The following is a 19,075-nucleotide window of genomic DNA, read 5'->3' as shown; positions in this document are numbered from 1 at the left end:
TATAATAATACTTTAAAATTGAAAAATTACATTTCTATTTTCTAATTTTCAAAAAATGAATTATGAAAAGAATAATACATAAATATTACTTCATAAAAAATTTACTATTTTAAAATTTACTATTTTATTATTTAAAAATTATTTTGTTAAAAAATATTCAGCTTTGTAATTTATTAAAAATAATATTATTAAATACAAAAAAGTTCTAACGACAGTTATTTTACTTGTATATATAAAAAATATTATATTTATAAAACTAAAAAATAGCTAAAAAACTAAAAAATAGCTTTCTTTGTAATTTCATCCTATTTATTTTGTTGTATCTTATTTTTCATATATTACAACATAAAACAGGTTGATTTTTTTTTTAATTTATTGAATATTAATAAAAATTATTCTTTATCATTAAATTTAATATATATTTATGATATTTTATATATATATATTGGCTATTCCATAAGTCAACCAATTTTTTTTTTTACAAAAATTTTTATTTCAATTTTATTAATAAATTATTAACAAAAAACATTGCGCTTATATATTTTATTATGATGATATCTCTATGTATTATTAATGAATTTCCAGACTTGATTAAGTAGAAACAATGTTTTGAGTTCGAAAAAGATTTGCTGAACTATTGTGACATATATCTGATATGATAAGTTTATTCGTTCTTTAATTGGTCAATAATCTTTTATTTTAAACAATAATAATTCAATAACAAAACAAAAACGAAATTTTGGAAAAGCAAAAAATTTACTTGAAATCACTTCAACAATTACTTCAATAATTAATCTTTATTAGTTTTAGAATTCTGACATAATCTTTTTCTAATTTACATTTTAATATCAAATGTTTGTTATTTATTCGAAATAAGAATACGAAAAAATAATATATATATTATAAAATAATTTAGAAAAGTTATCTAAAATTATTTTATTATTTAAAATAATTAAAATATTTTTTAATGTGTATATATTTGTCAATTTTAAATATGATATCTAACAAAATGCACTTGAAAATTTTAATTAATATTTACAATAATACATTTATTTTAAAATATAATACAACACCAAAGATTTTAAAATTGTTTCTTACACAAAATCTACGTGATATTTCTACATTTTGTGAAAATAATATTTTTGAAGAACAATTAAAAGAAGTTTTTAAATTTAAAAATAGTAATGTTAGCAATTGGATTATTGAGGTTAGTTATTATTAAGAAGTATTAAAAATTAAAAACAAATTATTTTTTATCTTTAATTTTTAATATTTTTAAAAACAAATTAAGAACAAGAAATTTTCATTTTTATAACATTGCATCAAAAATTATATTTTAAATCTTTCAGATATATTAAATTATTTTTTTATTTTTTTTATTTTCTTAAATTTAATATTATAGAATTAATGATTTATATAAAACTAAAATATAAATTATATTTTATGTTTAATTTCTAATTGACATTGATACATATAGTAGATTATAATATACATGTAAAATATAATTCATTATTTTAAACATATTTTTATTTTTAATTTATCGTTTAATATAATATATTATTTAATTCTCTAATTAAATTAAATATATAAATTGTTAAATATGCAAATTAAATAAAAAAATAAAAAATGATTAAAATATATTTGTCAAAATTATTATTTATATTATTTGATAATAATATTTCATATATTTTATTTTAATAAAAATAAATTTAATAAATTAAAAGAAATTAAATGAAATATTCATTTTGTATATAAATATACAAATATAAATATAATGATTAAAATAATATAAACTATAAATAATAAAAATATCAATATGTAAATATATTAATTAATTTCAATTGTAATGAAGTTTGTATATAATACAGAAAATAGAATTAAAATTTTATTTTAGAATAAAGCTCGTACTTTATGTAATGCATATCAAGAAAGCAATAAAAAAGATAAGGAACAAATTCTACGTATTTTAGCATTTAGATATGCTGTTGAACATACTGTTGTATGTAATGTAGCAGAAAAATATGTATCTACAGAGGTTTATAAATTATTAATTTCTATATTTCATATTTATAATATATAAAATAAATTAAAAAATACTTTTTTGTTTATAATATTAAATTCTTAATAATTATTATAAAATTATTAAAAATTTAACAATATAATATGTTTTATCTTAGTCTGATAATAAAAGACGTATGATTTCTTATGAACGAAATTTAAGAAATGTTTTAACACCAGATTATCAATGGTTGTTTATTATGATTGGAAGACTTGAAAATGGTGTGAAATTTCTTGTTGATTTAAGGACAGATATATTAGTAAGTAATTTTAATATTATTAAAATTATATAATTTAATTGTTAATTAATTGTGATTATGAATTAATAAAAATATATATTAAAAATTAAAGTTTAAATATTCAAAGAATTTTATGAATTTTAATTTTAATTAATATCTATGTAACTTTTTAATATAAATATAAATTTTATAAAAATTTTATTAAAAATCTTTTTTAAAAAGATTAAATATATTTTATAATTACATATAATATTATAAATATTATAATATTTTTATATAAATATTTTTTCTAGGAATTAATATTAAAAATTAAAGATACAGATGAAAGTATTGCAATACAGCAATTGAATATTACTCTACGAGATTTATTATTACTTTGGTTTTCAGTAGGATTCTTATATTTAGAAAGAATTACATGGCAAACTTCATGCGATATTTTACAAAAGGTATATATATTTAAGAAAATTTATATTAGTATAATATATATATTAGTATATATATTAGTTAATTTAATAGAATCAAATACTTAAAAAAATATAAACATTTTATAATTATAATTTGGAAATAACAAGATTTCAGATTATGAAGCAATACATCCTATAAAAAATTGGTTAGATTTAAAACAAAGAGTTGGACCATATAGAAGATGTTACATTTTCACTCATTTATCTATGCCACGAGAACCTCTTGTTGTATTACATACAGCATTATGTGATATTATACCAGGTATATTTATATATATATATGCTAAGTATTCTGATAAAATAATATTACAAATTAAATTCAATATAATGAATAATATATATTGATAAAAAATAATATATATTGATATTGATATTAATATAGATAGTGTAAAAGATATTGATGGAGCAAAAGTCAGAATTCTTGGTAATCTAAAAAAAGAGATAACATTTTTAGAAGAAGATAAAAACAAAATAAAAACTGCAATATTTTATTCAATAACTTCCACACAGAAAGGATTACAAGTAATTATATAATTACCTGAAAATTTATAATTAATAGAATAAAAATTAATGAAAAAGGTATTTTTCAGGGTATTGAACTTGGTAATTATTTAATAAAAGAAGTGGCAAAAGAAGTGATATCAGAATTTCCTATGATTCATGAATTATCTTCATTATCACCAATACCTAACTTTAGAACATGGTTTTTGGAAAAAATAAAACAAGGTAATTACATTTTTTAAATAATTAAAAAATTTACAAATAAAATTTATCAATATATATAAAAAAATTCAAAAATAGAAGATTATATTTTAGCATAAAATTCTTTTTAGATATATATAATATTTTCACAAATGAAGAATGTAATTCTATACAAGAAATTTTAAAAGAAAAAGATATAGCTTTTGGTTTAAAAAAAATTTTGAATAATTCATTATGGACTCATAATATTAAAATAAGTGAAGTTTTAAAAAAGCCATTACTTCGAGCATGTGCTTGGTATTTATATAAAGAAAAAAGACGAAATTATGCTTTAGATAGTGTTGGTAAATTGACTATCATAAATTAAATAATAATTAAATTTTAGTTAAAAATAAATATAAACTTAATATCTTTTACATCACAGCAAACTTTCATCTTCGTAATGGAGCTGTTATGTGGAGAATAAATTGGTTGGCTGATCCTTCACCACGTGGTGTTGGAAACAGTTGTGGAATTATGGTAAACTATAGGTAATTTAATCCATTAAAATTAAATTTAAATATAATTAAAATATAATTTAATTTTATATTTAATATATTTATATAATATATTTTATTTATATCTTTAATTATATATATTATATTAAAATTTATTAATTTAGATACTATCTACATGAATGTGAAAAACATAGTCAAAATTATATTGAAAATTATTTTATAAATGCTTCTGAAGATATAATTAATCTCTCAACACAGTATAAAAAATTATGAAAAAAAGTTTACAATTTTAAGAAGATATCAAAATTCTTTCCAAAATTTTTTTATGAGAAATATAAAAATAATCAAATTGTATAATACAGAAAAATATGTATTTCAAGTAATGATATTGTGATTTAATCAGAAGTTAGAAATGGAATTGAGTCATATGTGATAATTTAATGTAATAAATTAATTTCTTAAAATTAAAATTTACAAATGAACATTAATATAAAAAGAAAAATATTTAATATAAATAAAATATAATATAAAAATTTCTTATAATTTGTTATCAATTAAATTATACTTTAAAATGATATTATTAGTAAATTTAGAAATAAAATACATTAAAATTTAATTTATTTTATTCTTATGTTTGATTTTCTATTTATATAAAAAAAATTTTATTTTATATTTCTCAAATAGTATATATAAGATTGATTATCATGTAATTCATGTTTATTAAAAATTTTGTAAACTAAAATTTTAAACAAAGATATTTTTATGATATTTGTTATTTCAATTCAATATTTTTTAAAGATTTTATATAAAAATTTACATTAATATAGTTTATTAATTTTGATAGATAATATAAATAAATTAATAAAATTTAAGAAAAAATAAATACAGTATGAAAAATTATGAAAATAAATTTGTTTCTTAGAAAACAGTTCATTTACATTCTTAATTACATAGGTACAAAATAAATGATCATATACATAAAGATTTTATGAACATATTGTATTTTGAATTGCCTAAATGTCAAAATTTAGTTCAGTACTACTTATTATTTTTATTATATACACTGCTAAAATCATAATGATCATTATATCATTGAAAAGTACATTATTTTATATATAAGCATCTAAATATTTAACACATAGGATCATGTATCAAAATCATTTGTCAATATCAAATACATTAGACTCACTTCCATTTCTAATTGAGTCAATGATTAAAGAACTTCATTTCTGTACTCTTCAAATTTTATATTTTTATTAAAGATTATTAAATTTGTTCATTTATACAATAGCTGTTTCCTGTCCAACTTAAAGACAGTACAATGGTCTGCAAGCAGATCTACAACAAAAAAATTTTTAATAAAAATATTTATAACTGCTTTTAGATATAATTTAATAAAAATAATTAAATAAATTAATAATAATAAATAAGAAATTACATTTTTATAAATACCTGTAGTCAAGGCTGGGTTTGATGAAAATTTGTGGGAAGATGAGGTCTACTTTCTAGTTTTGTATAATCCAAATGAAATTCTTTTGCTACTTTTCTCCAACTTTGTGCATCAAAATAATAATAAGTACCACGTTCATATGTTGATGTTTTTTCTACAAGTCCTAATCCTGGTGCTTGCGTTATCCAAACCTTTTCTTCCATATGATATCGCCATTCTCTACTATACCTTTATAAAGTTTCCAAATAAGATCATATATTTATTAAAAATTGATTAAAAAAATATTTAAAAATTTGAATATGTAAATAAAAAAAAATACTTACAATTCTGCAGCTGCTGCTAATTGCAATACATCTCCAACATTTGTATAAAACATATAAAATAGTAGATCATCCTTGTATCGATTTAATTTAACTGGTGCTAACTTATCTCTAAAATAAACATAATATAAATTTAATTATTAAAATAATTTATAATATATTTATAAAAATCGATATAATAAAATAAGATACCTGATGGCTGCATTAATAAGGTATTCTGGTGGTACATGAAAATCGATATCCTGAGGTCGGCATGGTGTTTCTGCCCAAGGTCCACCAAAATTTTGATAAAGACTTTCTGGTGAATTAAGATTTAATCCTAACGCAGTTAAATCTTGACCTAATGCCAAAGATACTAAATTCGGATCTGTTTCAGCTGCCCTAATAAAGGTCAATAATCCAACTATTCCAAACTGATCTTTTACCATACTAGCTGGTATATTGGTCACTTTACCTAAATAATGTAATAATAAATAGTCATTAAAAAAAAAATTTAAATAGTAAAATACTATAAAATAATATTAAATATTAAATAATAATAATAAAATACCATCAGGAGATGTTTGTATGCCTCTTTTAGATGATTGAGACTTTTCTGATCCAGGTGCTCTATTTGCTTGTAATACATCTTGTCCAATTTCAGGGCCAAGTCCAACAGATATGTTTTTATCTCCAGAAACACTTCCACCTGGTGATGGCCCTTCTCTATTTTGTGTTCCTGGTAATGCTGGAAAATCTTCAGAACTCATTGTAAACTCACTTGATTCGGATGTTGGTTGTTTTACCATTCCAACTATAATTATAAATGTAAATATAAAAATTAAATGTGTGTATATATATATATATATATATATATATATATAATAATTTTAATATTTTATTATTGATATAAATATAATTAAATATATTTAATTATCATATGTATTTAATGTAGATTAAAATTATTATATTTTTCAAACAATAAATTTAATTATAACTTATGGAACTTCTTGAGAAAAAAAATTATAATATTACTCATAATATATTATATTACTATTATATTATTATTTAATTATCATTATTTAAATTATTATAAATACAAACCATAAGGTTGTTTTCCTGGCATAGGACTAGGTTGTGGCATAGAATCACCCTGTCCTCTGTTCGTTAATGAAGGAAATTCAGATAGATCCAATAATGGAGGAGTACTTGTATCTCCACCTCCTCCACTACCAAAAACAGAGTGAAAATTATTGATTTGAGATCCGTAATTACGACTTTGAGGTATTCCAAATGTGCCCATGCTACCCATTGGATTCGAAGTTCTATAAATTTATATTAACATTTTTAGTTATCTAATAAATAGAATTATTATAAAATATAAACAAATAATAAAATATACAATATTATAAATATAACAAAAATTAAAAATTTTCCTAACTATTATGAAAAAACTAACCCAAGAGCAGGCATTGTACGTCTATCTGTAAAAGCTCTCTGTCCAAACAGTCCTCTGCTGCCCATAGGAGAGAGCTGCTGTTGTTGAGGTTGATGATTATTTTGTCCACCTCCTGTCCCTGATGCTCCAGGGTAAACGTTAGTAACTACTACCGCAGAATTAGCTGAACTGGAAGTGCTTGTGGATGAGCCTGAGAACATGCCCGAGGTAGGTGTGACATGACCCGTAAGGGTCGATGAATTTAAGCCCCCCCCACCACCTGTGCGCGATGTAAGGCTTGCGTTCGCAATACTGCGTGGTGGCTGCTCAAAGTTCAGGTTAGCCATAGCCTGGTGGCTCCACTACAAAGTACCTGCTAGGGCACACCAACACACTTTTATGTCAATTATCACAATCACTTGTTTTCTATTGCATCACTTGTAAGTTGTTCAATTTCATGGAACTGAAGATAATCCATGACAAGAACTCCTAGTAGCAACCTGTAATGATGAGGTAAAAACAAATATATGATAGAGTTAAATTATTAATTACTATTGAAAATTAATTACTATTATTTTTATTCTTAATTTCAATTGTATTTATTTAATTTTTACCTCTTTATCACAGCATCATGGCAATGGTCATATCAAAATCGAAGACAGGAAAATAAATATGGACCTATTGGCAATCGAAGAATTTATTTTTGTGAAGATGCCACTTAAGCATTGCTCCAGAAATTTTATGGATATATACATATATATTATTATATATATAATATATATATATATATATATATAATAATCTATATTTTTATATATAAAATATTTGTTTACTTTTTAATTTATTTAATAATTATGCATTATATTTTATTATATTATATTAAAAATATATTATTTTTAATTTTTTAATTTTAATTTTTAAAAAAGTTTTTATATTTTACAAATAAATTATGTAAAGAATAAAAATTAATTTTATAAAAAAATTTATTTATTAAATTAAATTTATTAAAAACTAAAATTTAAAAATTTTAACATAGTTTTTATGTCACATAAGATTTGTATCACATAATTAATTTATATTTTACAACTTAAAGTTGTTATTATAAGTTACATTTATATTTTAAATATAAATTATAATTTGAATATTACTTTATTTAATACAATATTAAACTCATTAATGGCAATAACTTGTTATTCTAATTATTATAAAAAATGACAACATAATAACATAACAAAAATGATTTAGTAATTTTTTTGGATATTTTGTTAATATCTTAGGATTAAAACTATTACACACTATACAAAAAATTTATGAATTTTGAAAAAACAATAAACGAAAACGGCAATTTTGACATTGTAAAGATAGAAATCAGAACGAGCACAAAGAAAGCAAAGGTTATAACATCTATGTAACGAAAATATTAAAGAAAAAATAGACAAAATTTAATTACCTATATTATTGAATCCGTTGTTAAGTTAGTGGGCGAAAAAATCCATTAAATTCATAATAAACAAAGTAAATGAGCATAAAAAAAAAACACAAAAACGTCGATGTTGATTTAGAATGAATATGATAGGGAAAACGTTGTTTTCAATAATTAGTATTTCGTCTAAAAAAAAAGATTTTTATATAAATAATCTCAAAAGATTAAACTTTTATGCACATTACAAATATTCTTAACAAATAAATGTCTATTTTGTCACTCAGTTTCATAAACTTAAACAATACTAGAGACACGAATTTCTGCCATTATAACCATTTCTACAAAGATATTCAAATTAGATATTAAAATAATTACTATAAAGATTATGAATTAAATATAATCATAATACATGTTAAAAATATTATATATTTAATTACATTACAAAATTATTAATATTACATAATATATTTTAATAAGTATACAAATTTTAATCTTGAATATGATTACCGAAATTTATTATAGTATCTAGAATATTATATTTTAAAAATACAAAATAAAATTTAAATTTAAATAATTAATAAATATAATTAATAAATTGAAATAATATTATAATATTCTCTTATGTTTAAAATATTTTTTTTTATAAAAAATATTATTTATAGCAAAATATATGTAATGAATAAATAAATAAAATATCTCAAATTTCAGTAAGACATCCAATTGATTGTATGAAATTAAAAGTATTATTAATTATAAATATTATTAATTGTTATAATTATAGAGATTATTATTTTATTACAATTAAACGAATGATAAATTTTTAATTGACAAAATATATAAAATATTTTTAATATTCTACATTAAATATTCCTTTATTTATTATTATAATATAATATTTTAGCTTATTATTTTATAATAATTAACTTATTTTTATTAATAATTAACAATAAAAATATTATTATAATCTTTATGATAACAACCAGAGAAATATATATATTAATAAAATATTAAATTTAAATTAAAAATGATAAAATTATATCTATGTATACATTAATTTATACATATATTAATGTAATCATATATACTTTAGAAAAAATAAAAAATTATATATTAGATATAAACTATTTTATAACAAATTTTTATAATTTTTTTTATTTTATTAGTATAGTGTATAGTGTATAAAATCTATATAGTAATTTTTTTATCATCTATATTTTTTATTATATATTAATTATTTTTTGATATTTTTCCTTAATATATATAATATAATGTTATATTATAATATATGTTGTGAATAATATATTATAATATTTTTTATTTATTGCTTATAATAATTGAAATATTTTTATTTTATATTTTTTGTATACTAAAAAATATTTTTGATTTATCACTAAAAATAGTATTCTAGTGAAATTTTCTATTTTAAACTTCTAATATATAAGAACATTGATTATTTATTTTAATTACAATAGTAAGATATAATAACTTTTTATAATATTTATTATAAATCAATATATATATTTTTTAAACATTTATTTTTTATTTTATTATATACCTAAAGAATATACTCTCAGTGTTAGTATTATGAATGTACTATTCAACACGTTATTAAAAGCGTATGGTTCGTGGCTAAGTAAAAGTTAAGTTTATTTGTAATAAACTTTTATAAACATTTTATATATAAGTAAAATTATACATCAATACTTTAAATAAATCATTTATAAAAAAAATAAGCCAAAAAATTATTTATTAAAAAAATAAACAGAAGAAATAAAAATTAGTAAATAAGTAAAAAATGGCATTAATTAGAAGAGCAACTCATGCTGGTAGTTGGTACGCAAGTTCTGGTAAGTAATATTTAAACTATTTTTATTTTATATAATTTTAATATAATATTTATTTATAATTTAATTTTATAATTATTTATAATTTTTTTCTATTCTTGTATTCATTATTTTGTATTTCATGACGTTGATAAATTATCACAATTTTATAAAATTCAGTATATTTTGACATAATAATATATTACATGCTAATGTATATATATATATATATATATATATATATAATAAATTTATTATTTATTAATAATTATTTATAATTAATATATTTTTACATATATTATATATATATATATAATATATATATATATATATATATATATATATATATATATATATTATATATATATATATTAATTATAAATCATTAAGAAATAGATTTTATATTACATATAATATAATTTTGGATATAATATTTATATTTACTAAATTTACATGATAATATATACATATATATGTATATATTATATTAAAATATAAGATAATTAATTTTAATATAATATATTAATAAAGATATGTTCTTCTTTTTTATTACATCTTATTAAATGTTAATTTTTTTTAATAAGAATTCAAGATTTCATTTCACATTTATATTAATTATTAATTAATATTAATAATTAATTAAAATTTAAAATATAATGTAATCTTTAATTTATTAAAAATAACAATGAAATGATTATATAATATATTAGAATTAATAATAATAATAATAATAAAATAATTGAAATTTGAATTATTAATTTCAATAGACAGATTAATAAATAAATTTATATTAGTATAACATTTATAAATTACATTTTATATTTTCATTAAAAAAATGAAATGAATATTTTAAATTACATTAATTTTTTGTATTTTTAAATAAAATTTATTAGAAAGAAAATTAATAACTGTTCATAAAAATTATGAAGAATTTTTTTTTAAATGTATATGTTTTTAAAAAATATAATATTTAAAACTAAAAATATAAAATAAGAAAAAATTAAAGATATATCATAAAATGATATTTTACAATTAAGTATCTATTGAACAAGTGTTTTATGATTGATAAAAATAATTAAATTTTAATTTTCATATAAAAATAGAATGATATTTGAAATGAATTTAATAAAACAAATCATAATTACATATAATTAGAAAAGAAGAAGAAGAAAAATTTTTGATATCATCAACAAATAAAAATGTTTTAAATTTAAATATAATTATTATTTAAATAATATAATTATAAATGATTTGGAATATCTAATTTAATAAATATATATTTATTTGATAAATTAATAAATTAATATTTATTTGGATAAAAGAGTTAGAATTTAAAGAAATCAAATATATTAATCATATTTTAAAATTTATATTCATTTATTTAAACATATAAATATTTATGTATAGTACTGGATATTTAGTGGAACTTTAAAATTTAATAGAATACTTAAAATTTATTAATAAAATTATAAATCAAAATATTTATCTATATATTTTGAAAATAAATTTAAATTACATGAAGAAATTAAGTCATTGATATTAATCATTTAATAAGATAATAATAAGATAATAATTAAAAAAATAAAGAGAATTAAAGACTATTATTAATAAAAATATTATAACAAATATTTAATAAATATTTGCATTTGTGAGAAATTTAAAAGTTTATAAATCTATAAAATAGTTTATGTACAAAAGTTTATATTATATACAAAAAAAATATTAAAATCAATTATTGATCATATTTGATAAGTGGAATAAAATTTTTTTTAATCATTTTTATAAAAATTTGAATTTGTATAAAATGAAAATTGTATAAAATGAATTTGTATAAATAAATAAAATTAATATTAATTTTCTTTATTATATAAACACCTAGTATGTGAATATTTAATATGAATATTCTGAATATTCTTTTATATGAATATTACATGTTATTTTATATATTATATTACATATTATTGTATATATAAACAAACAAAGTGTTTTTTTTTATATATATAAAATTTATCATCAAATTAATATAACAAGTGATACACAATCACAAAGATGTATATTATTTTAAAACATTTACAAACAAAATTTATTTTTTAAAAAATAGAATATAATATATTGAGTTTCAAAAACAATATAATATTATGGAATTAATAACATTGAAAAAATTATATAATTTGATTCTTCTAAAAAAATTTAAAATCCAAGTCTATTTTTTTTTAATTTTCTTAAAAAAAAAATATTGAATAATATTATTTTTTTTACAATAAATGAATTTTTATTTATTTTGTAAGTTTCAAATTATATGTTTATTTTTCTATTATTTAAAAATTTTCTTTCTGTAAATAATCTTCTTTTGTCTCCAAATTAATTCATAATGAAGATTCTATTATATTATAAAATTTCATTAAACAATCATACATTTCCATAATTTTTAGATACAAATAATATCAATAATATCAATATCTAATAATATCAATTATTGAAATAAAAAAATAAATAGAAATTGTGATTTAAAGTCTGAAATATTGTTTATATTGTAATAAAAAATAATTTTTTTTAAATATACTTTGTTATAAATTTAATAGAAAAAACTGATTATTATAATTTAAAATATAAATTATTTGCTTTATAATCTAAAATTATATTAATATTTATTTAGATCTATATTATTTCTGTTTTCATAAATAAAGTACAAAAACAGATTTTTATATTATTATCAACATTATAATATAATATAACATTATTATAATAAATTTATAATAACATTATAAATCAACATTTATATTATTATAAACATTTTTTAATAAGATATTTTTCATTCAAATCTAAAAATCTAAATATATTTTTTCACTTTATTTAAATATAGTTGAGTTTTGATATCCAATATAATATTCAATATTAATATTCAAATGCAATGTATCATAAGAATCAATATGTTTTTTATTATTTACTCATTCAAATATAAATCATTTATTTAAATTCAATAAATTAGACAAATAAATTTAAATTTAAAGAGATTAATATTAAAGAATACAAGAAAAATAAAATATTTATTAATATTTTATTCATATACTTTTATATTATTTAGATAAAAGAATAATAAGTACTTTTGTTAAATATTTAAATTTAAATCCAGATATTCTTATTTATAACTAATTCTCCAAATGATGCAATGATTTTTCTGAATAAAAATAAATACCTTTATTAAAATATTAAAATATTCTTTTTTTTTACAATATTTTTTTTTATACAATATATAATAAATATTAATTATTGAAAGCATTATTCTATAAAAATAATATAATAATTTAACAAATTTTGTTTTTTGTTAAAAATTAATTATTATTATTTATTATTTATTAAAAATCAGATAAAAAATTAGATATAACTTTTAAAAATAATAAATTAGAAGTTGAAAGTATTATTTATTATGATTAATTATAATTATTTATATTGCAACATTATTTTTTTTAAATAACATTTTTATTATAAAATTATAAAATTAATTATATATTTTATATTTTAATTATATTATTTTATATTTTAATTATATTAAATTTTGAACTTAAATACTGAATTTTATAATATTTTAAAATATAAATAATAATATATAAAATATTATTAATCTTTTGAATTCTTTTATTGAATATGACTCAATATTAATTTTATTCTTAGATTTTATTCTTTTATTTCTAAGTTGAATTACATTCAATATTTTTAAATTTCATTATCATAAAATATATTAAATATAAATGAATGTTTATATGAAATATTTTTTACATATATTTTTTTATGGTTTTTTTTATCTATTAAAATTTTATTTTTTGCTAAAAAATATATAATAAATTCGTAAATATTAATTAATATCAGATTTGAATAAAGATTCAATATTATTTTCAATATAATTATTAAAAAAATTGTTTAAATTAATTTCTATGAACCAATTTATGAATCATTAATTTTTTATTTTTTGTAATATATTTCAAAAAAATCTAATAGTTATTAAAAACAGGTAAAATTATCAAAAAAAAAATTTTTTTAATATTAAGAATTCAAAGAATTAATAAAAATTAATTTTGACTAATAACTTTTTTGTTTTTTATTAATTAATAATATATATTTTTTTGAATACATAGGATTGGAGTTGAATAAACAATTAGAAGGTTGGTTGAGTGCTGCAGACTTATCACATGGACCTGCTAGGGCAATAATTGCCCCGTCAGTAATTATATATTAAAATAATTTTTAATTAAATTAAAAAATCTTTATTGAAATATAAACAAAATTTTACAGACATGCAGGTTATAGCTATTGTGGAGCATGTGCTGCTTTTGCATATCGTCAAATTAGTCCTATAGTTGTGTAAGTTTTTTTTATACTTTTTTATAAAAAAATATTTAATAAAATAAAACAATAATATTCTATAAAGTTTAAATTTAAATAAATTCTTGTCTTTAACCAAATAAATAAATTTATGCATTAATTATTTTAAATATTTTTAAATTATATACAAAACTGAGTAACTTTATTACACAATTATTATTTCATTTTTTATTTTTATAATGAATAAATTTAAATTTTTATGATGAGGTATATTTTTATTTTTTTCTATAATAATAGATTAATTTAATATGTTTATTATATAATTAACAATATAATTTGTACAAATTTATAATTTAATATATTATTAATTGTAAATTAAGTTATATTATTAATTGTATATAAAAATATATTTAACCCTTTTCATTTGGAATTTTTGAATTGTTTATATATCTATTATATTTTGCAATAATTTTTTTATAATAAAAAAGTTCTTGAAGTATTTGCATGATTGTTTGTATTATAAATATAGAAAAAAATTCATGTAAAATATATAAAAATAAAATAATTATTTTAATATTTTTAATTTATGTCATTTAAAATAACAAATTAAATATATAATGTATTATTATTATATAGGCGTAGAATTTTTATTCTTGGTCCATCACATCATGTGAGATTAGCAGGCTGTGCTCTTTCGTCTGCTTCGATTTATCAAACTCTTTTATATGATCTACATATTGATCAGCAAGGTAGAAATTCTATAATATATTAAATAATATATTAAAATTTGAATTAAATTGTTATTTAAAATAAAACTTAAATTATGAATAAAATTAATTAAATTAAATTATGAATATAAATTAGTATTAATATTATTATAGATTATTATAGTTTGAATGTAGATTTTTATTCATAATAATAATAATAATAATGATGATGATGATGATGATGATGATGATGATGATGATGATGATGATGATGATGATGATAATGATAATAATGATAATGATAATAATAATAATAATAATAATAATAATAATAATAATAATAATAATAATAATAATAATAATAGTGTATAGAGAACTTGAAGAAACTAGACACTTTGAATGGATGGATTTAAACACAGATGAAGAAGAACATAGCATTGAAATGCAATTGCCATTTATTGCAAAAGTTATGGAAGGGTATGTTTATAATTATATTTGTGATATTTTTTATATTTTTTATTTATGTAATTGATATAACATTTCATTTATTATTAAATTTAAATTTAATTTTTAATTTCAAATTTATATTAATATAGGTTTAAAGATTCTTTTACAATAATTCCTATATTAGTGGGTTCATTAAGTCCTGAAAAAGAAGCACTTTATGGAAGATTATTAGCACCATATATGGCTGATCCACAGACATTATTTGTTATATCTTCAGATTTTTGTCATTGGGGTCAACGGTTTCGTTATACCTATTATGATAGATCCTGTGGGCCTATTCATAGATCTATTCAAAATCTTGACAAAATGGTACATAAAATCATAAAATATCACTTATTAATAAATATTTCATATTTATAAATATTAAATATTTAATAATTGTATAAATAAAACTTATTGATTTGTCATATTTTGTTATCATGATCGTAAATGATCGTAAGTAATATCATTAATATCATATTATAAATAATTTCATACTTTTCTTCAAAATTCACAGGGTATGGATATCATTGAAACATTAAATCCCACAATGTTTAATGATTACCTTAAAAAATATGGTAATACAGTATGTGGTCGACATCCTATTAGTATTCTTTTACAGGTAATGAATTATTTATTTATATATAAATTATGAGGCTGCATACACCTAGCATCAAAAAATGTGAAAAAATAAAAAATATGGAAGATATATAAAATATTATATTAAAAAGTTATAAAATTAAGACATTTTAAATGCAATCATTATATATATGAATTTTAAATGAATTATAATTATGAATTATATAAATTAAAAGCATTTTTCGTAAAATATTCAGAAATAATATTAGATACAATATATAATTATAAAAATTGCTATATCAATTCAGCTGAAATATTATGTAAATAATGATTAAATTTTCAGGATTTTAACATAAAAAAAGAATAACATAAATAAAAGAATATATTTTTAATAAAAAATTATGAAGAAATTTTATATATATATAATCGTTATTTTGAAAAATTAATATGGTTAATAATAAAATTATTATCTGATAAAATTTGTTACTATAAGAATTAGATTTGTTTATTGTTTAATACATTTGTATTAAAAATAATTTTAATAATTTTTAATAAAACTTGTTAATTTTAAACATTTTTAAATAATATAAAAAAATCTATAATTATAAAAATCTAAAATTGTATTTTTTTATATTGAAAAAATCTCAAATATAGATATATTTTCTGATCTTATATTACATGTGTATGTAGCTTTTAATATTTAAAATATAATAAATTTAAAAACTTTCTTTATAAATTAAGATATAGTTTTTGAAATTATGATCAATATTTTTAATTCATAGTTTTTATTTTAATTCATAGGTAATTCATAGTTTAAAAGGAAATACTAATGGTCAAAGAATGAATTTGAAGTTTCTTAAATATGTTCAAAGCAACCAGTGCAATAATATGAATGATAGTTCTGTTAGTTATGCCAGTGCTTCCTTGGTTCTTGAGTGATACAATACACTTTCACTGTTACTTGAAGAATTTGCAGAAAAAAAGAAAGTATTAAAAAAATAAATAAAAAAAATATTTAAAAAAGAAATAAAAAAACGGCAGTAATAATCTATTAATCATAAAAAGCATTAATTATAATTTTTTAAAATTTTCTTTTTAAAAAAATAATTTAAAATCAAATTACAATTTGCTATTATATTATGGAATTTTCTCAATGGCTTGAGAAAGAATATTATATTAATTTGTTAATGAATGTGATGAATAGAAATGTTCTATCAAACATTTTGCTTTAAAAATATTTCGGTTTATTACTTACAAGAAATAATCAGTACTTCCAAATTTCTATTATGGAAGGAGCTTAAATATTTCTTTGCTTTGATTAGTAATTACAATTATAATTACAGAAATAATAAATATACAAAATGCATTTTATATATATTAAAAAAGCAGAAGGTTTAATCTATTGATGAAAAAGAGAAAAATTTAATTATCAATTTATTTGATTGATTTTATTATAGCTTTAAAATTTGTAAAAGAAATAACAAAAAATATTTAATATTATTTTACTATGATGTTAGTATGATGTTATTAATTTGAAGTTTTAAATAAGTTGAAATCATAATAAAAAAAATAACTATATTTTGTTTATAAAGTGTTAAGAAACATTGAAATATTTATAAATTATAATTTAGATATAGAGGAATGTTTATTATATTTGACTATGTTAATTGTAATTTTATAAATTAAAAATATTGTTAATATAAAATTATTATTTATATATATTATTTTTTTTAAAAATTAAATTTTTATTTATATATAATTTTATAATGTTTAATTTTTTATTATTATTATTCTGATTATATGACAATAAATATTAGGAAAATTAATAAATAGAAAATATTTTGACATAAATTGCATTTTTTATCTCAGGGATTATAAACTTAAAGATAAAATACATCTCTTCTAGATCATTAGAATGAACAATCTGCAATTGATCAATATTAAATAAAATATTACAGATAAATAGCACATACAACTTAATCATGTTTTCTTTAAAACAAAGCAATGAAATGATCTCATATCCTTCCTACTCCTCATTATCTTGTTATTCCTCGTTAGTGTAAGAAATTATAAATAAATACTGTATTGTTATAATATCAAATATAAATGTAAAGGAGGATCAGTGTGAAAAAATATTTACATAATATGTAACTATTATTGATATTCTTTTACTTTTAATAAAGTATCAATGTTAAAATAAAACATTTTGTATTAAATTATACATGAGTTCGTTTTGTAATAAAATAAACTATAATAAATGAATATAACATTGGATATAATTTTATCTATAATTCTTTATTTTATATAAAATTGTATTTATTAATACATAATATATGAAATTATAAACTGATCCTTTGGAGATATTTTTTTTTTATCTTTGTATTATATATCACTAAATTGATAAGATATGCATTTGTATAAAAAATATAAAACAATTTCATAGTCATTTAATAAATAAGATATATATATATATATATATATATTTATATGCACTTTCAAAAAAAAATAAATGAATTTAAATATGTATATTTAATTACATCTTGTATACTTACAACTATTAAATATCTTTATAAATTAATAAAATTACAAT

At 16.9% G+C, this 19,075-nt stretch overlaps 2 protein-coding genes and 1 long non-coding RNA gene across 7 annotated transcripts; 2 read left to right on the top strand and 1 right to left on the bottom strand.

The window, feature by feature from the left end:
* Positions 1–1,007: 1,007 nt before the first annotated feature.
* On the top strand, positions 1,008–4,456 carry LOC552823 (malonyl-CoA decarboxylase, mitochondrial). Of its 2 annotated transcripts, XM_625198.6 has the most exons (10): positions 1,008–1,207; positions 1,895–2,035; positions 2,178–2,318; positions 2,591–2,743; positions 2,870–3,023; positions 3,144–3,283; positions 3,352–3,487; positions 3,595–3,807; positions 3,888–3,993; positions 4,125–4,456. In XM_625198.6, the coding sequence occupies exons 1-10, from the start codon at positions 1,010–1,012 to the stop codon at positions 4,231–4,233; spliced, it is 1,491 nt and encodes a 496-aa protein (XP_625201.3). In that variant the 5' UTR covers positions 1,008–1,009; the 3' UTR covers positions 4,234–4,456. The 2 variants fall into 2 exon arrangements, with proteins under 2 accessions (XP_625201.3, XP_026299350.1); XM_026443565.1 differs by lacking the exon at positions 1,895–2,035.
* Positions 4,457–4,854: 398 nt separating this feature from the next.
* On the bottom strand, positions 4,855–8,927 carry Rga (regulator of gene activity protein). Of its 4 annotated transcripts, none has more exons than NM_001278327.1 (9): positions 8,598–8,910; positions 7,762–7,825; positions 7,169–7,647; positions 6,814–7,034; positions 6,281–6,523; positions 5,923–6,184; positions 5,734–5,841; positions 5,413–5,638; positions 4,855–5,298 (listed from the first exon to the last, which is right to left on the bottom strand). In NM_001278327.1, exons 3-8 carry the CDS (start codon positions 7,492–7,494, stop codon positions 5,419–5,421), a joined length of 1,380 nt encoding a protein of 459 aa, NP_001265256.1. In that variant the 5' UTR covers positions 7,495–7,647; positions 7,762–7,825; positions 8,598–8,910; the 3' UTR covers positions 4,855–5,298; positions 5,413–5,418. The 4 variants fall into 4 exon arrangements, with proteins under 4 accessions (NP_001265256.1, XP_006572424.1, XP_016773042.1 ...); XM_006572361.2 differs by having other exon boundaries at positions 4,945–5,298; positions 5,399–5,638; positions 8,598–8,927; XM_016917553.2 differs by having other exon boundaries at positions 4,945–5,298; positions 8,816–8,834.
* Positions 8,928–10,165: 1,238 nt separating this feature from the next.
* Positions 10,166–17,704, top strand: LOC102654700. Its single transcript, XR_003305695.1, has 8 exons — positions 10,166–10,417; positions 14,527–14,608; positions 14,684–14,752; positions 15,350–15,462; positions 15,786–15,897; positions 16,017–16,236; positions 16,424–16,528; positions 17,287–17,704. It is a non-coding gene; the product is annotated as a protein MEMO1 (long non-coding RNA).
* The last annotated feature ends 1,371 nt before the right edge of the window (positions 17,705–19,075 follow it).

The sequence above is a fragment of the Apis mellifera genome, linkage group LG11, assembly GCF_003254395.2.
Source record: "Apis mellifera strain DH4 linkage group LG11, Amel_HAv3.1, whole genome shotgun sequence".
Classification (NCBI taxonomy): Eukaryota; Metazoa; Arthropoda; class Insecta; order Hymenoptera; family Apidae; genus Apis; species Apis mellifera.
This window is presented reverse-complemented; position numbering and strand designations above follow the sequence as displayed.

What these genes read in the sequence shown, in the direction of transcription:
- LOC552823 (XM_625198.6), top strand. Translation starts at nt 1,010, where the DNA reads ATGCACTTGAAAATTTTAATTAATATTTACAATAATACATTTATTTTA. An exon ending in ATTTAAGGACAGATATATTA is followed by an intron (nt 2,319 to 2,590) that starts GTAAGTAATTTT and finishes TATTTTTTCTAG; the next exon opens with GAATTAATATTAAAAATTAA. An exon ending in TTATGCTTTAGATAGTGTTG is followed by an intron (nt 3,808 to 3,887) that starts GTAAATTGACTA and finishes TTTACATCACAG; the next exon opens with CAAACTTTCATCTTCGTAAT.
- Rga (XM_006572361.2), bottom strand. Translation starts at nt 7,494, where the DNA reads ATGGCTAACCTGAACTTTGAGCAGCCACCACGCAGTATTGCGAACGCA. An exon ending in CGTACAATGCCTGCTCTTGG is followed by an intron (nt 7,035 to 7,168) that starts GTTAGTTTTTTC and finishes ATAAATTTATAG; the next exon opens with AACTTCGAATCCAATGGGTA. An exon ending in CATACAAACATCTCCTGATG is followed by an intron (nt 6,185 to 6,280) that starts GTATTTTATTAT and finishes TACATTATTTAG; the next exon opens with GTAAAGTGACCAATATACCA.